Genomic DNA, 24798 nt, shown 5'->3' with positions numbered 1-24798 from the left:
ATATTGTCATCTGGATTCGTTTGTTTCACCCTACAGAAACGAGAAGAATAAGTATTACACCCCGTCAATATTCCTTTTGGACATACACCTTATAAAGTATTTCCTTCCTAATGTACTTTAGTCACGATGTCGTATGCATCATTTGTGTAACATGTGTGTACAATAAAAGACAAATCAAATGGCCTTAACTCATATTGCTTAGCCAGAACCGTTCGCCAAACCGCCGCCATCAGCTAGCAGACGATGCCGCTCTGTCATCCATCCCTCTTTCAACTGGCTGTTTCCAATATATATATATAGAGAGAGAGAGAGATACTTGTGCATGTCTGTGTAACTGGCGTTTGCTTCTTTGAGACCCTCTCCTAAAAGTACGACCACTCACCGCTTCCTGTGGGCAGCAGCAAGCGGGTTCGACCTTCCCAGCGCAGTGATAACCCGCTTCTGCCGCCCAACGGCCCCAGCACGGACCTGAGCGCAGCCCAGCGCGGGCGAACTGGGGAGGGAGCCAGAGGCATCCAGAGTGGAGAGGGCAGGTCGTTGAAAACATTTGATCTTCAGTCGGCATTTAGCTGACGGATGGGACGCAGCTACCGGACGCGTGTGGAGTGAATTCACGTGTAAATGTGTTATGTTGCGGCAGCTCCGCCCGCCGCTGCGGCTGCTGTTACTGCCGCTTAGACTGCTCTCATTCCAGTTGGCCCAATGTGCATCGTTAGTTTGCGCTTAGTTCTCTCTAATAGGCCGTCATGCTTGAACATTTATAAGCAGTAGTCGTACCGGAAATCGGCTAATACGAAATGATCAGAAGCAAGATTACTGGGAACGAGGACGCCGAAAAGTGCACTTGCAACAGTCAGGTGTCGTCGACAATGAGAAGCTTTAAATATTTTAACACAAAACGGTAGTAATCCAGCAAAGGGCACGGAACAAACGTTTATTTTATCTTTGTCCAACTAGTACAACAAACTGTGATCGTAATCCAGGAGTTTCAACAGCAGAATCTTATTGTACCAATTGTCGGATTAACACCTATTGGATAACAGACTAGGAATAAAGCAAAGTGGAATCGGTCTTGGAGTATAATCGATGTGTCATCAGCACAAACCCTAGAGACGTGTGTACCGTTAACAGCAGCAACTAAAAACAAAAATTCTCAAACGTTTATTCGGACAAACGAGCCGGAGAGGACGACGGCGGCGACCTTTAGAAAACTACTAGATTAAAGGTAAGTCCGGGAGACACTGGTGTTGTAGAACGCGGGTCAGCAAACAAGGTCGGTAACCGCGAGGCTAACGCCACATTTATGCAGTTCACACTGCATAAATGTGGCGTTAAGCGGTCGTAGTTAGAGGAAAACTCTAACAAAAGGGAGAAAAAAATAAGGATAGACGATTTTGTGGTAGGACCCATTGCCTTATGGAGTTATCAGATATGCTTACTTAAGCACTCGCCTAGGGAAATCAACTAGAGCGCGTTTCTTACGCTGATTACGGAGGGTTACAATAAAAATAGAGTTTCGGGAAAAGAATCTTGATGGTCATAAAGCTAATGCTGTAGTAATAACTTCTCCAGTTACGCGCTGGAGTTGGAGTAGTAGTAGAATTTTCTGGTATCCGCAAATCGAGTACTTTCTCCCGTATGCATACAACTGCGGCGTGTCTACATACTTAGCTCGTGAGAAAAGGCATGGAAAAATACCGCACCTAGAATTATCCCTCTGATCCCATCAGATGGTAGCAGATATACCTTAGATATAACACGTTAGCTATGAAGCAATACTGTGATCAGCAAGCACAATAACCGCTATTGAGTCTCTCTCGAAGTCTCTCCCTATCGTACTACTGATCAATTTTGGCTAGCGCAATTTTCTCGACCTAAAGTCAAGACTAACAGTTGGTTGTGTTACCCTATGGATCCCGTGCGTATTTCATAGACGAAGGTCAAATGCAGTAACACACATGTATCTCTAAACATACGACTAGAAACATCCCGGTACATCGTAAATGGTCAAAAATATAGCTAATTAACAAACAAACAAACAGTGTTAATATGAGTTGTTTCAGTATTATATTCATTCTCAGTTAGATTTAGCTTCCTTCCAAATGACGACTATTGTTACTATTATTCATTTTGCTTTTGCTCAAAAATGGCCCTTTATGTATTTCGCTGGGAAATGACCTTCAAATTCACCCTCGATCCCTACTCGGCTGATACAGGCCGCGTTTTCTTCGGTGTCATCCGTTGCTCTGTGGAATCTGCCTGATAACGTTGGCTGACATTTTGATCGTCGTTTTGTATGTGGGCTCAAATTCACACCAACTCATGCATGCAGATGTCTATGTATGGACAGATACCCATCTTTGGAGTCACTCGTTGTTATACCGATGACGAGGGGCTGTGGGCAGTCCCGCGGTGGAAAAATTTGAAAGAGCATGCACACGCTTTGTCGTGCTGCTTGACGGGCAGAGGCATCTCTTGTTGGCTGTTGCGACTACTGGCGCTGTGGCCGCTGTCGCCTCTTTGTCTTTGTCGTCGCACAGCCACTTCAGATGACAAATCAGGCACGAAGCACGTTTTACTCATGCTTCGGCCGATAAAGATGATGACAATTTTGGTGAAATGCGCTCGATGCAGGGAACCGGTAGCGGGAAAAGGGTGGAAGGAGGGAGAAAATATCATGGCGAGCATTCGGAGCGAGTGCGTCAACGCAACAGGAGTCAGTCACAACATCGTGTAGTCACAAATGCCAAAGTGATCATTTTGCCTGTTGTTGTGGTCTCTGTTGTGGGAAGGGTTACTGATGACGCCGTCGATACTGCTGGTCTCAGAAAATGAACAACATAGTCGTCCGTATATATATACATATATAGGTATTGTGGATTGGTGTTTTTGGCGCCAGTAGAGCAGAACACGAAACGAGCTCTCACTCACTCACACTGATATATAAGTATGTACAGGGTGGGAGTTGGACATTCTGGAGTCATCGATAGCCGTTAAATCAGTTATAGTGATACACAAGCATGACTTCACGATGAACGTAGTGTTTTCATAAAAACCTTATTTAAGCAACTACGTTTCGAAATTGGTACTGCCGTCGTGACAGCGTCACCGAAGCCACGGCCGTTGCTGTCGTTCGTTTCGATGATGTCTGCAGCTGCCTCTGCAGCTGAGTCATGGCCTATGGCGTTTCTGTAGTTGGTAGTTTCTTCGTTTGAGACATCTAACAACATCACAAAATCATCGACGATACGGAAATCCAGTCGAATTTGTGAAACAAAAAAAAAAGAAGCAGAAAAAAAGAGTGGAAATATTGTATTTATGAAAAAATTGTACGTTTGCCAATCGATGTGCAGATGAATAAATGTTCTCAACGATGATATGTGTGTATTCTATAATAGTGATTATATTCTTTTGGTATTAACTCCACATATGCACTTGTCGAGTAGGCGTGTTGTGCTTCGGTGTTGTGGGGTTATGACTTAGCCTTAATTTTGTCACCCATTTTGCCTTTTATCATCTCTATCCGGTCGTAGTTTACTTCGGTTCAAGAACGGTTTAGCCGCTGGTCGCAGCTGCCAGCACTACAGTTGCCATACCTCTCTTGTGGTACCACAGTGATTAGTTGCATCTCTAATGAAGATCTCGGGGGAAATCATACTTCTATTATTAGCCTGAACCCATTCAACCTCACACCCTTTCGTTTGTATGCTCCCATTGGCTTTGTTCGCCAACTAAATCATTGGAAAGGGTGGAGGAATGCTAGGGCCCAGTTTCAAGTTGACGGCTCTCGAGACATTCTCTGCATAGGTCAACTTCATGTTTGTCCTGTCAGTTTGACTTGTAACCCTTCCAGACAGTTTTGCGGCACTCTACAGTCAATGCCGCACTATTCGTCGTTTAATAATCGCGCGGTTCATTTTAGAGAACGCCAGAGAGATACAGTAAATATGTTGGTGGTACGCAAATGTCACTCCTCAAACTGAAACGTGATGTTATGTATCCATTGTTCTACATACAGTAACACAGTATACTGTTGAACGGAGTAGAATTCGGATAGGACGCAGCGATCGCTAATGGCGACGGCACTGTATTTGCAGTAGATGATGCGTCATAAATAGACCGTGCGGCTTTGCCACAACGTGACCCTTACGCTGTCCCCTGATTTTCGACCCCAAGTGGATTCAACTTACGAGACAGGGTAGACATACAGATGGAGGGGCTGAGTGAGTGGGTGATCCACAGAAAGACTCGGGGAAGGCTAAACGAGGTTCTACACTAGATTGGTTAAGCAGGCTTGCGGTCTACTGGAATAACATCACTGGTCGTCGCCTCCGCTTGTCGTCGGTCAACGAGGCCTTTTCGAGGATATGCCGCGTCCACTATTCTAGTGAAAGGGCTGGACGGGAATGGAGACGAACGATTGAAGAGAGAAAAAAAGTGAAGAGAAGAGAAGAGAAGAGGAGAGAGAGACGTCTGAAATGGCGCTGGCAAATGGGCAGACGCATCCCCGGGAACAGTGGTCGAAATGAAGGCAGACCAAGGGAGGGCAGCCATCGCAATACGTTAATGATAACATGGTCATAGAAATATTGGTTTATTCGAAAATAACGAGCCAAAAAACGTACAGCGTATACAATAGCGCAACGGGGGCGAAAGAAATCCGGCGGGGCGCCGATAGTGTGCGGAGCAAGCATTTGCCGTTTGCATCAACAGCAGACGGCTTGTTTATGAGCAGGACAAAGAAGAACGAAGAGACCAAGTACAAACTATGGATTGAGGTAGAGTGCACAGCAAGAGTTTACTAGAGGATGATCACTAGTCAAGGGCGACAACGCGACAAGCTTTTGGTGTCGTTTAAAAGCTAAGACCTAATGGTAGCAGATGTGCTAAAGCTTCAATTAGACTTACGATAGAATGCCTTGGATATGAACAAAATTTTGGCAAAAAATGGCCACATCTTGCGATAAAGACGCACACGTTGCCCAGGCCCATAAAAAAAAAAAAAAAAAAAAACTGTGCTATTTGTAACGAAGGTACGTTTTTGGAAAAAACGGCCCAGAGATAGCTCTGTTGCTTTCGTTCTGAGCCTTTAGATGTGAAAGAGGCCCTCATAGCGGTCCACCAATTACGTAAACATACGATGACATTGTTGCAAAAGTTGAGCAATATCGACGCTTAAGTAGCCATAACACCGCTAAACAGTTTAGCTATTTATATACTATTATTTTAAAGCATCTGAAGAAAATTCAATATGAACTTACGATGAAGAATAGTTTGTTTGTGTTTCGATCAACGAAACTCTACGGAAGTTTAACGAAAAGAGAACCATTCCTAAAATGGTAGACCTTAGGCGGTGGAACGACAAGGAGAAAATGGAAAAAAAAACAACATGTACCCCACAGTGTGCGGTAACGACCGGACTAACGTCAAAAAAGCTAATGGGTGTTGGGTAGGATTGAGCAGAAACTGTGCCTTAGGAGCCGCTGTCGTCGGACAAAGCAATTGATTTAAACGTCTATTTTCAACAGTGAACAAGATTGCAATAAGCCATTTCGCAACTAGCAAATATAAGGGGTGTTGTCTTCCAGTGCTACAATGCCAGATCATACAATGTTTAGCTATCCAGCAAAAATTTAGAGAACTTCAATGAAAGATTTCTTTCCATCGGTGCTTCTTTCAATATTTGTTTCATTTAGTGCTTTTCCTATATAGCGCCGATATTGCACCATCATCATTGACTACCATCATCTGTTTCGATCTCTCCAAAATCGAACTCTTTTGACGATACCCATTGTGCTTCAATGAAGGGATGGCGAAAAATAATTGGTACTATATTTTGCCCATAAACCAAAAGCTGAATAGTGATAAGATTATGGTTTTAGCAAATCGATAAGTAGCACATATTTGTTTCGCTTATATAATTTAAAGGTATAAAAAATGTTTGCTTCGGCTTAAAAACTGCCACCTTATATAGGGTGATTGAAGCATATGATTAGTTGAGGAAAAATGGCAAAAAATATCGTCCTATTTATTAGCGCTAGAACAAGTGCAGTGTCCTATAATTTTGTCCAGAAATCCTTGTTGTTCGTAGGCTAATTAGCGTGAAAGGAAAATGACAGCGACCTCTGCTGATGGGTCTAACGTAGATAGAATTCAACGTATTATTAATTGAACAGTTTAAAGTAATCGATCGAAACTATGCTCTATATTTTTTTCATCAGTGTTCACCATATAGAAAAGTTTTGGGGTAGAAAAACGTTTTTGTCCTATTATAGCTTAAGTTAAAGTTAAAATTACCTTTAGGCTGGATTTGACAAACCTTGCTTTGTTTGTTTCTACGCTAGCAGCGCATAGTAAAGTGAATTTCTGTTTTCTTCGTACGCAGAGAAACTCGTACGAGAGATTCATGTTCACTGTATTTTTACTCATTAAATCTTTCGAGTTTTTTTTCAGATTCTTGACGGGATGAAAACAAATCAGAACGTAGACATATAAATATATATATATATATATATATATAAGTTTCCTCTTCTTTGCGCGGAATATTACAAAAGAAATCACATGCGATAGCGGCAATCGCTGGCGCCTGTGCGCCAGTAAACTGAGTGCACACCCGAGAACGAGTCGTCTTGACGTCTCTCCATAAACGCTGTGTATGTTTTTGGCGTCCTCACAAATTGATATGCACGGCTATGACTCGATGCACGTGGGGTCGATCGCTATTGCTGCATCAAAGAATACCTTACCTGGTTTTTGCTGTGCAAGTTTTGGTTACTGCTTGTCGTAGGGTTGCAAAGCTCTCAGGGGTTGTTTAGCTGGTTATCTGCATTGTGAGGGCCCACTTCGAGGAATTCGCTAGTTGACGAAGAGCTGGTGAAAATGTTCAGCCCTCGTAAGCTATCGTGGGTAAGCAATGAGTGTAGAGTGACGCGGAAAATGCAGCAGCTATTTCTTCTTTTCTCGGTCGTGGTTCATTTGCCGTTGTCGCTGCTTCTGTAGCTAGCGCACAGCTTGATCTTCTTCACGTTGAGGGTTAGCCAAAAACAACGAACTAGCAACTTTAGGGCTTGTGTTCTTCAACGTTGCCCGGCTCTATAGAGTAAAAATCGCCAGTTTATAATCTTTCGAGCAATCCCGAATCACTTGAATAACTTTAACTTGATATGTCCTTACATATACGTATGTATAGATGCCTTGTGCAAGCGGAGCTATATGCAAAACAAGAACTATGTCGAAGTACAGCCAGAAATAATTGGTACTGGATAGGGGTGGAGTGATATGTTCAAAGTGGATTAGCTGCCGAAGGACTGTTACCTGTTTTACCTAGCTGGAGCATCAAACATGCATCAGTTTCACTTTATAATCTACATAATAGTAAATTTAAAAAATTAGCAAAAAAACGAAACTTGTTTCTCATCAGATCACGTACGTTTATGCTGCGTAGAACGTCTACTGTTCAAACTTGGTTGTTTCATACCTTTGAATTGTAAAGCACGTTTTAAATACTAGTCGGATTATGACGAATTATACATCGTGATTCCTACCTTTACTCTGAATATATCTGCCGCAGAAGAGACAAAGCATGTTTTCGTAAAAATAAAGACGAAACAGTGCTTCCGAGAAGACAATGAGCCAAAAGTTTGCAGTTACTTACTCGATGTACGAGTACGCGTCCGTTTTCACACACTAATCGACATGCACCAAGCCGTTAACACTGTTACTCCCTGTTAACTCTAGACTTAGACGATACGAAGTATGACAAAAACCCTCGAACGTGGCCTTTGTATGCCGCGTACTCGGCCTGTTAGATATCATAGAAATATCGTAGCATTTTATCGCCACTTATACTAAACTATTTTCTAGGTAAATAATCCACATGCTTAAAGTCCACATGCGTAACACGCAACAGAACACCTATTGGCGCGCACGCAATCCATACGCGTTGGGCTTTAAGGGAACGGATGGCCGACCTGCCCCTCCAAGCAGCTCCTCGAAATAAAGTCCAATTGCCTATGTGCTAGTTGTTGAGCCTAAAAGTTTGTTCGTTGGTTTGCCGCGTCCATCTTAGGCTCGCGACGCCTAACCCTTTCGATGAACCCCATTTACGGTTTTAGTAAGGAACAATAAACGGAGACCCCGTGGCGTTAGGAGTGCACCGAAGTGCTGACCAAGACACGAAGCGATGAATACCTTCAAAGAGCTTCTTCAATTGTCATTGCTAGCTTCGCTGTTGTCGGGAGTGTCTCCAAGCTGCGTGTGCGTTTTGCTTGAAGTATGAACTTACTTACTTGCCGACAGTCTTGTCATTGCTGTTACTGCCATGATATTACCGTAATTTAGTCTAAACATTGGATTATATTTTAACACTCGTATAGCGTCATCTATCCATCCGTATAATTACTGGAAACATTATGTGTATGTATATATGTATTGCCTGCCGACTGTCACAAGATTTCGATTTGAATAGAGCTGGCCGATCGCATAGAAGCACGCGCTGATTTGATGCTTTAATATTTTTCAAACCGTTAAGCTGGATTGATCGATTGCTTTCTCTCCCGTAAAGCTGCCTTATCATTCGATATAATTGAATTATTAACTACTGTTATATTGAGACTGAGATTTGTAAGTTCAACAGAAGTACAGGACATGCAACATTCGGCTTGCAGCCATTGACCCCCGACGATAATCAAGCATACATCAAGGGTTTCAACTTCTGTCTAAAAGACCACGTGTATACTAAGAAGATTGCAGGTAGAATATATATATATATATACAGCTGCATGGATGCACGCGAGCGCGTCCCGTTTGACCGAGCACCAATTATCTAAAGTATGAAAACGACTTTTACAAGCCAAGTAAAAACAGAATGATAAGCTTCGTACCACTGTAATGAACGCAGGAATGAGTTGGCTGTCTTAAGTAGCATAACTTCGTAAAATGAAAAAAACACGAGTCTAATCAATTGGTCACCGATAGCATTTATTGAAACTTTACATGTTCGGTTTTTCCGCAACACATTTTCACGGCGTCAATATATTGCATAGACAGTGTTATGAACTAAAAACATACGTTTTCATGTCTTGTTATTATTGCTGGTATCAAAATGGATACGCCTGTGTATTTTGGTACTTGATACCGCAACGGGTCCATTGCTTGAGCTAAGATGATGTTCGCTGCTGGGGTCTATAGTGGATTTCGTCTCTTTTGTCTAAGCCCTGCTTGTTGTGTACGGATATAGCATGCTATATAATATATAGGATGAAGAACCCTAACTACCAGGCTTCCTCTTCAAGAAGACTACTAGGCTCCGCGCGGAAGAAGTCTGTTTGTAAAGGCTTCCACAGCATGAGCGGATATTGGCATTGTTTAAATAGCTTTTACTGAAAGCACAGCAGTCTTCTATAGGAGGAATCGACTTGTCGATCAGATAAAGCCGTAGAGGCGCACTGAGAACATTCGGAGTCGCAGTAGGGCTGACCAGAGCAAAGATCGGGCAGTGAGAGTTTTGGTGAACCTGAACAATGATATGGAGAAAGGATGAATTTATTCGACGCTGGAACATAAAAAAAATTTCTAAAACCGTTGTTTTTCAAACCTCATCAGTCATTTTAGATGCTGTCCTGCCGGTCTCTTTTCTTCTTTCTTATTTAGCTTGAAAAGCACTTACGTATGAGATTACATAGGCAGGCATAATACATGACGCCGCTGTACTAGGATTACCGCCCGGTAGCCCGAAGAAGTTAGCTTCTTGCTATCAGCCTCAAGCGACTATGCTAACTCGTCCTTGCGTGTTAGCGTATTCCAAAGCTACTGGCAGACGACGAAAAGTAGAAGACAAGGGCTGTTGCGTGTTCAACGGCTTGACATGCTCCTTGTGACTCTTCGGGGCTGATAAGGGCTAAAAGAGGAATGAAGCTGCAGATGGGCGCAAGGAATTTGTTTTAACTGTTCGTAAACGAGTTGACGCCAAGGGCAGCGTTTTTGTAAAAATTGTATCGGGCCGTCGGTTATCCGATGCAAGTTTCTATTGGCGTTCGTCACTCGTCGGCAGATTGCGCATACTATACGGCAGAACTGGGAAGACAGTGGAGCACATCTGCATACGACAATTCAAATAAGCCCGCCTCGTGATAACGCGAATTACATTTTCATGCTAGCGTAGTAACAGCGATATGTTTCAGTACGTAAATTACAAGAAGGCCCAATCGCAATGTTTTTTCTTCATTATTAAGGCTGCCATTTTTGTTTGCGTATACGTACACGCCTATTAAACTCGTATCGCTATATTCATAATTTAATATCATTTATATGTTTTTTTTTTATGAAAAAATTACATTAACACATTAGTTCTGTGTGCTTTAGGTTGAAGAGGCGAAATCTAACCAACGACTGTTGCATTTGATTCTTATCGAGAATTCAACTCTTAATGCCACCACCAAAGCAGTTTAACGTCGATTTCCCTGTCTTCATCTGGCTTTCTCTTTTTTGCAGTGCGTTTCCGATGATGACAAACATTCGTGTAGTATCTTTTGGATTAGCTTAATAATATCATGAACATTTCTGTTAGCGATTGCAAACAAACGTTCCTTTTATACGTGCACAATCGCTTCTCCCTAGCACGAGGTGGACCGTGTAGTTTCGTCCGATTTCGAATCTAGGCAACCTCAGGTGTCCAAAGGCTAGTGGGCAATCCAATTATCACTCCAGCATCACGATGATGCGTTCCGCCGTTTACTACTCTCTACTACTTTGCACAGACAATATATGGTATTCACAGATCTGTATAGGTGACGAATAGTCGCGGATTACTTCTCGGATGGCGGCCAACGTATGCAGGCGCAAGGCTCTAAACGTATCCTGGAGTAGTTCGGGTGGTAATGAAGGCTGAACGTAAGCACCAAAACAATACGAGAAAAAGATAGAACTCGCTGTATATCTATTACCTTTCTAATATTAGGTATTTTTAAGGAAGAATGAATGTTAATTTCTCATTTAGAAGTGCGCTATTCCATGGTCGATTATAGGTCCAGCTTGCTTGAGGTCGTTTGCTTGAAGAGGCATAGAAAACTGTCGTCCAGAAGATTACTGAAATATAATAACACCATTCAAAATAGCACAGGCTCGTCATGCCTATATATTCAAATAAATCGTCTCCATGATAAGAGCTCTGAGCTGGTGGCTACTGACTGCAATTAAAAGCCAACCATGAGATGATGGCCAAACAGCTGACATCCTGCCCTAACAAATCGTGATAAGCAGTCTCCGTAACCATAACCGCGTTGAACGTACGGAACCTTTTCTTTTTTCTATTTGTACGGTACGGAGTAATTTGCTTAGAACAGAATAATGATGAGAGAAACGAGTTGGCCCAAGGCCAAAATGTACTATCTTATATTAATGTACACCTGTATATCACAATAGCTATCAGCTATTACCAATTAGTGCCGGTAAATTTGCGCCTCGTACTATATATTGTTATATATACTCGATAAATAGCTTCGCTATTGGAAACGCTGCTTCAAAGCAAGGAACAGACGCCAATGTTCTGTCATATATCTAAAATCAAATAACGTTCTTCTGACAACGGCGTTACTGTGACTTAAAACGTTGCTGAGTACGGTAGTGTGAAGTTCGTAATAGCTGGCTATTATGTATTTACTGCGATATGAAACGATCCATTCGTTCGTCCCCTCGTTTGCACGTAAAAGTGTTAAGCGTATCTCCATAAACAGATAACCCGCAGCGTGCATCACCTATTTCTGTAACTTTCGCTGAATGCTAGATACCCATAAAACAAATCATGAACGTAACACTCCTTGTTGTGTAGTTAAGACATCAGAACTATTATAAAACAATATATGGAAATATATTACATGTGTCCTAACTGATGTCCTTTAGTACGCTCTCTCGCTAGCTACAATTTGATAAGAAAGTTCGAGTCCTCAAGCGCAGATTTATGCTTTTCAACAGCTAAACGCCATAAAATATCATACTTTAGAACTCTCTTGTATCTGAAATTGTGACAGGACGCTGCCCAACCAGCGTAGTCATGAAATCTCTGCTGCAGAACGCCTGTAAACACGATACTATATATACTTGATGTATCTAAACTTATGTGCCCATATTAAAGTTTCATATGCGGACGCAAACTTGCACGTAGCTATTCACGGATACACATACTCACCGCGTGTCCACAGCACAACAATGTGCAGCTTTTCCCATTCAATAGTGTTACATTTTACTAGACGTATTGTTTTGTCTGTCTTGCACATTTATCTATGTATCTTTTTATCAGAAGCGACACTCCTGCACGTTCTCACACGTTGAGGTTAGGTTTGATTTGTAGATATGCTGCTACAGTTCCCGTTGCAGGAAAAGCGAGAATGCACGATAGCACTAGTCGTTATAGAAAAAAATTACAAGTAGAGTTTCAGCTGGCTTGCTGTGTTTCTCGTATCTTTTTTAGTACCAGAATCGACTAGGAATTGCTATGTCTTTTTCCAGTAACTGACCGCCGTTCGTGTTCTTCCTTCTCACTATCCAACTTCTCAAGAACGTTAAATTCAGCAACGACTTGCCATTGTCGCTACTTTGCGCATCCGGCGTCTGGCTCGCCTGAGCTATCTTAAATAAAATAAAGTCAGCAAAGCGGAACTCAGTCGTCTGCTACTGCTGCTGTTGTGATCAGCTGAGAGCTAATAAACATGTTTGAAATAGAAGCAAACATTGAAGATACAATATAAATTTAGAAAACGTATAGGTTTAGTAGAGCGCTAGGCAAAACATTCCGATAGAACGATGATATATAAACTTTTGTAAAAGATGTATAAAAGACGAAAATAAAATTCCTATCGTAAGATCTGTAGCGCTCTATCTTGCGTATTAACTAACGACTGGAATATTAATCGCGAATTTTCGATAGCCTTACGTTCGATTACAACAATGGTAAGCAAAACGTATCGTTAGGTGCATATTTGTGGGCGGTTGATGCAGAAAACAATGGGCCCCATCCATTTATCGGGGGTAACGTTTCTCGACAAGGTGTCTTCTTTGTTTACTCTGCTGCTGCAACAGCCGCTATTATCGAACGAAAATAGTAATTATTAGTAATAATACGAGTGAAGCTTTCTGATACATTGACTGTCGCGAAATCAATCCCCAGATATCCCATCGCATATACGCAATTCTTTCAATTAGAACAAGGTGGTAACAATTGACTTCTGGTGGCTATTGTTCGTATGCTGTGGCCAACAGGCCAGCCATTCCGTGGGCCTTTTCTTGAGCGTTTACACTCCCGCGTGGCGGAACGCCGTTTCCCCCGATGATACCATTACGACTACTGATGTGGCTCCTGCTGTTGCCCTTCACGTTTTTCGTACGTAACGTCTTCTCTTGGCTCGCTTCGTTCTTCCTCTGGAGCGCAGACGATATGCCGGGCCAAACCGCTAGCTATAATTGAGAGGACGTGCATCCATTGCCTATAATACGTCGCTTTGTATTGTCTGATACACGGCTGCATCGGTGTACACCTGATAGCATTCTCTATACAACGAAGGCTGAATCCGGAGTTACAAGTAAGCAGAGTGCAAATTAATTCAAATGAGCGAGTTCAGAACGAAATAAAAAATTCAGAATCCTTTCGGTCTGCAACCACAATCGATGAACAAACTTCGCTGACAGACGCTTGAATAATGACGAGTAAGGCTGAATGTTCTGGTTTAACACTGCTTTTCGAAGCACCTCCCGATTCCGATGTATCCTGTAATGATTTGCACCGTCGCGGCAATGGCGATCGATACTGGATTCTTTAAACTTAACATTACTCCTATCGCCGGTTGTGAGGCGCGTGTTTGTTTTTATCGATCGCCCGATGTTGTCATGTGGCCGTCTGATGGCAAGTGACCAGTCTGATCCAGTCTGATAGTTAAATCATGACACAGTTGCGGCGGCTTCAGTGGCACGGCCAATCGGTGACTCGACAGCCTATGGACGATGAGGATAGCACGGCGTATCGTTCATTTGTTCCTAGCTCGCGTCGGTCATTTGCAAGGAACTCACCATGCGGATAATGATGGCAACGGCAAGAACGGCTCTCTGACGCTGAAACAGGGCGTCGTTGTTGGTAAGTCATCATTCGCTGACTTCTGATCAGCGCCGACTGTGAACATGTTATTGTGGAATGACCTTGCGCGGCTGGTCAGTGTTACTAAGCTAGCCATTTTTGTGATTGCATGCTGTGCTTGTTGTTGCCTTTGCTGCGGATGGCGGTGACCCTGAATGTTGTTTTGCGGCAGCGGGTCATCGCTCCAGCGTAAGCTGTTTCTTTTACTGGCCGCAGCTATTCGGATAGCGATGTCGATCCGCACGGGCCAACAACAGTAAACAATGATGTTTATTTAAAAATGTGACAAATTAAGTGACGATAACGATGACAATAACTAAAGTAACATATTCAGTCGGTCCAAATCAGTCAGTCTGACTGCTATATATATATATATACATATACGCAATTGGATCTATCTACGGACACAAAGACACTGATGATTGAAACTTTGATAAGCATCATCAGAATAACAAAAGTAATTCGACCAACCGAAATTTTTAAACACAATTGCCAAAGTCGGAGCATCGGTGACGGCATCAGCAGCCTTCGCCAATGCAATGATACAGTAGACCACTCTCGGGGAGGGTTAGCGGCTGGAGATGGCGTTGTCCGGTAAAGCAAAAGCACTAGACTAAAAGTTTTAGGCGGACGGAATTTCAACGGTTCTGCCCTTTACTGTGTTATTATTAGTGATGATATATATATATATATATATATATACATACACAGTTCGAGAAGCTCAATCGGCTCCCATACAGATGTATGTAGTAGATTAACTGAACCTATTGTTCTTTAATTACGCTGGATTCCAATTGGATTGTTTTCCACAGTAGCAGGGCTTGGTGACAATTTATAGACAAAGGACTAAATTAAGAGGGTAGATTTGTGAAGTTTGTTATTTGTACGCAGGGTCGTGGTCAAGTGATGCTGGTCTTCTGAAATTCGCGTTGTCTCCTACCATCTTATAAGGCGAATAAGATAAAATATTCGGTAAAACCAAGATACTTATACCGTACGTATGTGTGTATGTATGTATACCCGTCCGTATTGCGGTCACTTCCATGAGCTCGGCAGCGTAATCTATGCACTCTTGTACACGTATGCAGCATAAAATGCAAGAGTGATTTCTACACAATGCGCGGATATGATTAATTCGTCGTTCAAAAAAAAGTATTGGCGATTCTCTTTCCATTTACATGTTATTTCGCTCTGTTTGAGATGACGACATCGATGATTCAGACGTCTGATCGTCGTTAGAACATCAGCACAGTGGCATCTGTGCCTTTGACGAATGAAATGAGGGTGTACTGAGGAGCGATCGCGACGCAATTGTTCGTACAGGATTTCCCAGGAGAATTTTATAACCGTTCCCGTTTCCGATTTGCAAAAAAGGCCAAATCGAAAATGTAAACGTCGTTTTGGTCTTAGCCGGCGTTCGTGAGAGAGTGACGAAGAGGCCGAACGATATTCAAGGCACGACCTCACATTAGTGGCGATTTAGCCGATTAGAGTCGCGATTGCTCTGGTAAGGTACGTAGACATCGCTGTCATCCATAGTATTCCATGGCAGTGCGGACAACTGAGAAATACTGTGCCGGATCGTAAGTTTCGATAGATGTCTGCTGGTATTGAATAGGTAGTTCACTAAGTTGGCTCACTGCTTAGGTTGTGTGATGGCTTTGCCTAAACAGCACATCCAGCGCGGTGCAGTCAGGCCAACGGGAGCCACAGGCACGACAGGACGGAACTTCGCTCGGCTGATGCCCAGAAAAGTGCTAAATGGGATGGCACAAGGTGTGTGAGCTAAACTTCGGCATGGTGTGCATATGGTGTGACATAGCGGCAAAACTTGCCAGATTCAGGCTGTGACCGTTGACGACGCCGTTTGCAGGGTCTATGAAACAGCTGCCCAGCCAGCAGTAGGAGGCGAAGCAGCAACTTCAACTGAGAGACAGATAAAAAGGGCGGAAGTGCAGTTAAACTATGACGAGCTTAGGTTTTACAGCTAGGCTCTATACTGTTATTGCACGTTTTAAGAGCCCTCGTTCTGGGTTGTCGCGACAGCGTCCGAAGCAGGGTGAAGCAATGGCCTACTTCGTGTTTCAAACACATATACAAGCTTACACTGGTACTGATAACAAACGGGTGTTTTTGACCTAGTAAAGATGCCTGCTGGCAGGACCGGGTGCTGACGACGACAGGATGGATGCCGATAGGTCAGGACCACAGACTGAACAACGGAAACGTAAATAGAGCCAATATCCGCAAAATATCGTTGGCTGATACCGCCTATTGTACATATTTTCACAGTTGCACAATATGTTTTTGCTCGAGATGTAGACGCTGTCGGAACGTTCATAATTGTGGTATGATATAACAGCTACAGACCTGCTTCCCGAAAAATACAGAAAACAGGCATCTAGTTATTTATAGCATCGGTGGATTTTTTTTAAAGAAGGTATTCGAATAATTTTTTTTTTAAATATTTTTTTTTCTCTTGGTTTATTAACCTTGGCCTACTAGAAATACTTCATAACTATAGTCGGAGTGATATTATTATCGTAGTGTCTTCCATAGAGATATGCAGATCGCTTATAAACCCAAAAATATGAAGTGTCTGAAAAAAAAATACGTTAAAAGAGGCGAAAAATAGTTGAGGCACAGATAGAACAACAAATAGATAAAATGCTCAGACAGCTAGCGAACATTACCTACTTTTGACAGTAAATAATTATCAATATCTAGTCATAGACACAAGGAAATAGATCCTTTTTCTATGATTTAATATAATATGCAAGCAAATAGATGTTTATGAAATAACTCATCTTTTTTTTTTACAAATATTACTCATAATAATTTTTTCAACTGAATACTCCTTAAATTATAGATGGGCATAAGTGATTTCTGATATACTTCAAAAAATCTCAGCACTGAAGCGCGTTTTGAAATATTATACAAGTTGTAAAAATAGGCAGAGTAGAACAGCCACATGCGTAGCAAAAAAAATCATGTTGCGCATTTTTTATAAAAGTTTTTTGTTTTTTTCTAAAGGGCGTTGCATGACCGGCAGTTGACATTTTTTTAACGTTTAGGTCAGCACCTATGCCTTTTTATACAAAGCTTTCAGTTAGCTAAATTAAGCAAAACAACAAGATTTTATCTTGTAGCGCACCCTTCGTAAATAGTGTGACGAAACAAGTCTTTCTGGCAGGGCAACTGTTAACGCCTTACTCATTGTAGTTCAATAACAGCCATTTTAATGTTACAAGGGTCTCGATTAAAGCCATAGGATCGTTCGAACAGCTGATACAATAGCATGACGTTTAGCAAGTTCTATTGTACTAGGTAAATGGTGTTTTATCTAAATTAATAATGCCGAATGATCGTGCTTTTTATTGGTAACTTTTCCGCTGGGGCAGTACGGGTGAACACTGTATATTCGTTTATCTCCCCCTTAGTATCTGCCGCTTTTTGCTGGCCTCGCGCGCACCGTGCTGCGTGTAGACAGCTGACCATTATTTCCTCAGTATAATTTTTATTTCCGATGAGATTTTTCCCGCTAAAAAAAGGGTGCTAACCAATCGTTCTTTTTAGGGGACGAATCACTCTACTCGTTGAAGAACTGCAACAAAACTCGAGAAACATAGGGAAACAGGTGAATAGGGAACCGCAATTAAAGTACAATTAATACAACAAAAACAAATTGCATTTTCCGCTCAGATAATAACACTACATATGTATATATAACCACGGTTATATAGAGCACATATATTTGCGTTTCATATAGTTCTAGCTATGCTGAATGGCGACGCATCGTACATGTTGTTTCAGCAGGTGTGGCAGTGCTTCTAATGGCGAGTGAATTTGTCTCAGAAGCTATAAAAGTAACCATGCCTTGTGGCCCTACTTGACACTCAACAGGTTCATTTCAGTTGGGCTTATTTTTTTTTTTAGGACATCTTTTAGGACCATTACCATGGATACGATTTCAATTAATTACATTAATTCATTATTCTACTCTTTTCGTCCGCCTGCCTCGACACTGATTTGTTCGGTTCAAGTGGGTTTACTGACCCCTCCTTCCCATCTGTTTTGCCATGCTGTCCGTTTAGACGATAGCTACTGCACTGGAAATAGTAATAGCTCTCAAGTGAACCGGTGTCCCGGGATTGTTTTATATCAGAAATTATATCATTATGTCACTTGTTTACTACGATATTTCGACTTTTTTTTTTAATTTTCTCTCTTTGTTTCGCAGCCATAGTCTTGCAGATTTTCTGCTTGCACCTTTTCGAGGCTAGTAACCGTGTCGGCGGGCTATGATCGACAGTCCACTTTCGGATAGTGATTCATTAGAAGCTAGCTTTGAAAGCCTACTGTTATTTCAGCTAGGTAAGCCTGGTTTTAACTGAACTTTGTTTTCTGGCTGCCATCTTATGGGTCTTTCTCGTGTGGTGAAGTCTAACCAAGCTCATTATTAATCAGGCATCCAGGCAACCATGTGCGACTTAAACTAGTGCCGTCCTAAAAGAGTTTGTTTGGTACTCCACGTCAAATTATAGCTGACTCGTGACTCAGAGCATACGGTATGACGGTATTATAGTATCGACACAGCTAGAAGGCAGGCCTCACAAGAATGAGATTCAGTGGGATCTTCCTGTGGGGCGAAGGCGGTCGCCAGGCTGGACGATGCGGGAGCAAACCAAAGGATTCATACATGACTTATGCTCGTTATATGAAACCATGTTGCCGTGGGAGTTGTCGTGGTAGTTACCAGCCGTGTCCAAGTTACCACAACGGCGCGGCGTCGTTTTTGACTCTTGTAGCGTCTTCACTGGGATCAACCCCCGGTACACTGTCGCTTTACTCGAGAGCACGGCAAAGTGTTCAACAGTAGTAGCACTTCATAGAGAAGCCGATGAACTAATGTGGGGATGGCCTATAAGGAAGCGATACATGAAGCGATGCTGCAAGATGGATCGGACAGTATTACTCTCTATTTGTACTAGTGTCGACGTTATTGTTGCCACGGGGGGCGGTCACGTTTTTGCAATGCTGATAGTGCCGGCGTGAAGGCGAAACGATGTTTTGCTTCTGGTTGTGATAAAGGCACATTCAACACGCGCATTCATCGCGCGAATCTTGCAGGCCATGTGTTACTAATCTGGTCGGGACGTCAGTCAGCAGATTTTCAACGGTGACCAGTGGATGCGCGATTGAGGTGTTTTGCTTGTTTACAATCAGCTAACAAAACAATATATATCTATCCTAGCTAGACTATGGCTGTTCAGTTTCCAGTTAAATATAACAGTGGACCTAGCGCAAATTACTAAGTGACGTCTTTCAGCTGCTGCTTCGGCTGAAATAACTAGTACTACCACTAATGCTGCTCGTCTTACTGTAAAAGAAGCGCTATTCCCGACACGACCGGACGTTGTTTTATTCTCATTTTTCTGCACCGTCTCTTTTTTCAGTTAATTTCGTCCCTGTTCAACTGTAGAAAGCGTTTTACTTTATCTAATGGATGTTCGCGGTATTTCGTTTGCAAATGAAACGTTTCTCGTGTTGCCGTTGATCCGGTTAGACACGGCAGTCAGTCGTGATGCCCCAATCGGGGCAAACAAATTTCTCGCAATTGTAACTTAGCGATAGCAGCGAATAGGCCGCTTTTACTCCTTCTGCTATTTAGTGATAATGTTAAGACTCGCAATTTCGTCTTTCGTTTGTGATAGCTTCACTTGTTGACGGTCAAGCCAAGCAACTTTAGTTAATAATAAGCAGTTACCGGTTGACGAGAGGTCTAACAAATGAGCCGATGTAACGGTACCCGAATTCAACTGTAAAAATCGAATTAACAGATAATTGATCAATAGTCGTAATTATAAATAAATCACCGATTCGTCTACCGCTGTCTATTGGCCCGTCTGTTAGACAAAAACAATGAGCGCATTGGTCTGTCTGCCAGCCTGTAAACGATTGCCGTCATAAAACAAGCCTTTTGAACCTTGGCTCTGATTGTATCGTTACGCACGGCTTTTTCTCTCAGCTAATAAAGTATAGTTACACAGTTCCTTAACTATCTAAACATTTTTTTACAAACTTTCCGTACCTTCATACTATGGGTAACATAAAATCGTCTTGCCTATTTTGCCCCGCCATTGAGGCTGCCTTCAAGTTGTCCAGTCGCAGGATCGTCACTCTGACTAGCCGGACGCTTTTGCTTTCTAGTTAATTTATCACGCTTTATTGTTATTGTCACACATTTATACAGGCTATGTGGTCTATAAGATCTAAACCTTACCGGTCGGGGAGGACAGGGTAATTCATTTAGGTTTTTTAACACTGGGGGCTTTTTTCACACAGCTTCGGTGTCCAGTTCCGATGCTGTGTTGCATCATCTTTTTTCGGACTCATCCAGCTCTATTTGTATCTTGTAGTATTTGACTATCGTCACTTCCGCTGACGAGTAGAATCTGTGACAGAGTGAAATATTCACAGTAAGTAATGTGAGTACACTTATAATTCGGTAGGGAAAGAAAGTAGACGTAAGCGGTAGTACGAAGGTTACTACCTTATTAACAGTGGTCGTGAAAGGGAAATTGGTAAGAATCGATGGTGTCTTTTTTCCTGCCTGCCTGCCTGCCTGCGTCAGGAAGCAGTTTTCAGCGAGGATAAGGACTGGATTGGAGAATGAAAAGTATTTAGAGCACCTCAACCCTCGGGGATTGTGTCGGCATGGACAACGGAATTTATGAAGAAGGTCGTCTCTTCAATATTGAGTGAATATGGCAAGAGAGATAAAAGAAAAGCTCAAGATCTTCGTTAGCTCGCGTTCTCATCTATCTATAAGCCTAAGCCTTGAACCTCTTCCATTTCGTCTGTTCTGTGCCCTAGCAGGCGCTAGCCGAATATTTACTAGCTCGGTGAAGAATGAAAGGAAACGAAGTCGACAAAGAAAAAAAAAGTCAACGATCTAAGTACTATGGCCGTTCAGTTGCTCGATGGAGAGTGAAGATCCAACTGACAGGGGTAAACGAATTAAACTGCAGGAAAATTTCTAGCAGTGGTCACGCTGCTGCCCTAGCATCGGAGGGTCACTAAATACTGCACCGCAATTTAAAAGGAGTATCGATCTAAAAATTTGCCATGAGCATGAAATGCCACAAAAAAGCTCTGACAAACATATTTTAGGTAAGGCCAACACAGACGGTCGGAATGCAAAGGGCACGGCCCGCTCGTAAGGGGGTCTGCGCAAACAGATACATTAAAAATTTTCTTCTTTATGAATATGGCAAGTTTTAAAAGGGATGATTATAAATTATCATACACTGATCTAGACGCTTTCTGGCTATCTATCTTTTAAATTTTTGAAGACGATGTACGAAAATAGATGGTTATTTTTCTTAACACAAACAGCCATGCTGAAAATAGACACAGACTACTTATTACTGCTAGGAAATTAATTTATTTATGCTAAATTAAACCCTCATTAAATTAACTCAGTTTCTGTAAATCCGGTCAGGTCTCTCGCTCATTTCTATTTGAAGATATCACCGTTCATAAATTCTGTTCTCTAAGCTCTCACCAGTCCACCTTCAAGACAAAAGCCAGGACTTCAATGCGGACTTAAGTATCGCCCGAGGTTAAAGAAGTAAAACAGGTGTAGCTTCACCCCACAACCCAACGCAAGTCCACCGTGAGTCTTTAAAGCCTTCAATCTGGTCTGTTTAAACATAACTGTTCTGGTTCTTGATAGTACTGGAATCGTCGGGGCTGTGATCGCCAACGTAGCGAGGGCCCTATTGCTTACGAGTTCATTCATTTTGGTTAAACTTGCGGGTTTAGGCAGACACTAGAAAGACTGTTTAGGGGAAGAACGGTTGTCCTAATCTTTTGCAAACATACGAAACAGAAAGTGGTTCGTTGGCTTGACTTTACATAAAGAGTGGAACTGTACATCTGAGGGACTATGGCTCCTTCTAATTTCGAGATGGAACATCCTTTTCATCGTCTGTGGCCTTGTGTTTTTTTTTTCGTTAGACCACTTCCGGCTAAGCCGGCGTTGCTGCTGTTTCAGGACTCGTCGAAAACGTTGTTTTTCGATTATCTAACGAAAAAGCCTTTCAGAAATGGCTCGTGAAAGCTTTAGGGCGCCCATCAGGGCTGACTAGCGGGTCGCTAGTGGAGTACTGGGTCACAAATCATTTCGTAGGTACTCGCGTAACAAAAGCCATATAAAAACCGTTATAAAAGTATTTACGTTCAACACCCACACGAAGAATAGCCAGACGAGAGCGACTTCAAACTTTGCTTGTTTGCTTGCTCGCTTGAAGCCATGTTAAATAAAAGGAGTAGTCCATTTTTTTACCCAAAAAAATGTTGACATTGGTGTACATTTAAGAAGCAAGGGCTTGATTCGGCACCTACTCGACTAGCCCGGTACAGTCACCTTCCTAGTTTGTTGCGACACTTGATGCCTGCCGTTTTAAGGACTAATTTCATCTAATAGTAACTAGTTATTCTACCGGCAATAATCTCAGCGGATACATTTATAGTATAACTGATTAAAATTGATATTTGTTGCCCTACGCAGGACATAAATTCCTTTTTGAACTGAAGTGTCTCGCCAGGCTTCCTTTCGAAGGAGTGAGTCGGCATCAGCGTAACGATGCTACAAAAGTAGTGCTTAGATAGATAGGAAGCCAGTTTTAAAGCGGGATTAATAAGTCCTTTCATCTACAGCAAAGCTTACAACCCCAATTGTCTGACTTTTTAGTTATATAAAATAAGCAATTTGTAACGGTACTTATTTAATTGTTGAAATAGATGCTCTAATCAGTTAAATAATAAGGACACAGTATGTGATTAGCAATGAAGGGGAATCCGTTTGAATCGTACAACGTATGACGTTTTCTGAACTTTAGGTAAGCGTTGATCTCCATGTTTGATATGTACATACCATGAAGATAAGTTAGATATGGCCCTTCCACCTCTGATGGCTATATACGGTCCCAAGGAAGCACCATCACGTATTCATCTTTTGCGAAGTGCCCGTCATCTATATTTAATCGCAAAGCAAGGTCGGAGTAATATGTAAAAGTACGTTAGATGGCACGGCAACGTAATGAATGTAGAAGCTGATGCTTGCAAAGCCTTGAATCAAACAATCATTGTCTAAACGCGTATCTGAGAACGTATTTTGTTCCGGGTCAATCTCTTATTTCGTATATTTACCGACGTCTAACGACCTTGTCGTCTAAGCTGAGAGACGTAACCAGATGATTACTTCGCACCTGAAGAATCTAGTCTTCGACTGTTAGTTATAGCCGCGTTTTATATCTTAATGTTCATATGAGCCTTCAACGAATTCTATTGTTGTCCGACAACTAATAGCTATGTACGATACGAAAAGTTTATTTACTTAGTCTGCCGCTTGAACGAGCATCGATTAACGGACCAGTCGGTGGAAACATCCGAAGAGGCGATGAAAGGCTGAGACGCGTTGCAATTGTTAGACGGCAACAAGGCCCACTAAAGCTTACCACACGTATTACGACACGTAGGAGTGTTCCTCAGTAAAAATCATAAGGATAAAATAGCAGCAGCACACAGCTTCCAAACTCCATATGACTGCGGTCGGCAGTTTGTTTGAGACAGTTAAGCTACCACCTGACAAAGCGATGATAACAGGCGTGTTTCTGTTGCCTTAAGTGTTTGTACTGCTCTTGTGACTGCTGCATAACCTCCTGTCAATGTTATATAAATAATAATAATACAGTATCTAAATGAAACAGTATGCCTCGTCTACGGACGTACGCAGCGGAAAATTTTCCTATTTATGGTGAAAGTTAGGTAGAAAAAGTACTTGATGGCGTCTTTTTGCGCTTACTGAAGGGGTTGGTGAGTCGAAGTTATATGCTACTAATACCTAGGAGTCTATCGGTTGCTCGGAGTGTGGGTACTATTAGCTGGTGCAAACTTTCAATAGGCTGTACTAGCTCTGGCGAGTACAGATGCGGCGAAGTAATCGAACAGGTATGTCCTCGTCAGCTATCTCAGCGGCTAAACTCAAGCGCCCTTCATTTACGCGAGACTATACCGCATACATGGAACACGTACAGATATCTGGGTTTTTAAAAAGTAGCGTATTTGTAATAATGATGATGATTAGTAGTTTCGATATCGTGAAGACGTCCTGAAATATGTGGTTTTTTACCCGTTTTATCGAATATTATTGGTCGGATCTTTTCGAATGGTGCAATTTACGGCAGCAAAGAAGTACTAGATTCATTGACGGAGGCCTTCTTACAGGGAGTGCATATAGGAGACAACCAATTTATTTTATTTGCATAAGAGACGACCGGACGAGGGGCAAACAGAATTCAGTATCGATTTACAGCTTCTGTTATGAACTTATTGAAAGCTGAATCTATTTTTCGTGTTTGCTCCAACTAGTCATCGCCAGGACTGCTACCCGCTGTGCACTGAAGGTTATAGAGTGTGAACAAGGCTGAATTAATTCAAGCAGCATATGCGTATACTACAATGCATGTATGGGAAGCATATCTAGGAGCCTAACCCGCAAACTAAATACCGGTTCAGCGGCCTAGTTTAGAGCCTGCCTATTATGAACTCTTTATTTACTACATTTACACAATATTGTAACAGCTATAGTCATAGCCAAAAGTCACCGC

At 42.1% G+C, this 24798-nt stretch overlaps 1 protein-coding gene and 1 long non-coding RNA gene across 15 annotated transcripts in view; one reads left to right on the top strand and one right to left on the bottom strand.

Annotated features, from left to right (window-relative positions):
• The first annotated feature begins 451 nt into the window (after window positions 1–451).
• The window catches only part of LOC111243831 (uncharacterized), a 158598-nt gene continuing 134251 nt past the window's right edge, over window positions 452–24798 (top strand). For 13 of the 14 annotated variants that reach the window (XM_022790013.2, XM_086978190.1, XM_086978187.1 and 10 more), the window contains exon 1: window positions 452–1225. Coding sequence is in view for 1 of the 14 variants with exons in the window: in XM_086978180.1 (XP_086834306.1) it covers window positions 13993–14122 (130 nt within the window). In the remaining 13 variants the exon portion in view is untranslated. Of the gene's footprint in view, window positions 1226–13847; window positions 14123–24798 lie in introns of those variants that run through there. The other variant, XM_086978180.1, reaches the window with a different exon arrangement.
• LOC147758558 (uncharacterized) lies at window positions 8954–13595 on the bottom strand. Its single transcript, XR_015319618.1, has 2 exons — window positions 12185–13595; window positions 8954–11085 (listed from the first exon to the last, which is right to left on the bottom strand). It is a non-coding gene; the product is annotated as an uncharacterized LOC147758558 (long non-coding RNA).

This window comes from Varroa destructor, unplaced genomic scaffold, assembly GCF_002443255.2.
Source record: "Varroa destructor unplaced genomic scaffold, Vdes_3.0 BEIS01000001.1, whole genome shotgun sequence".
Classification (NCBI taxonomy): Eukaryota; Metazoa; Arthropoda; class Arachnida; order Mesostigmata; family Varroidae; genus Varroa; species Varroa destructor.
Note: the sequence above shows the minus strand (reverse complement) of the source record. Positions and strands in the feature narration are given on the sequence as shown.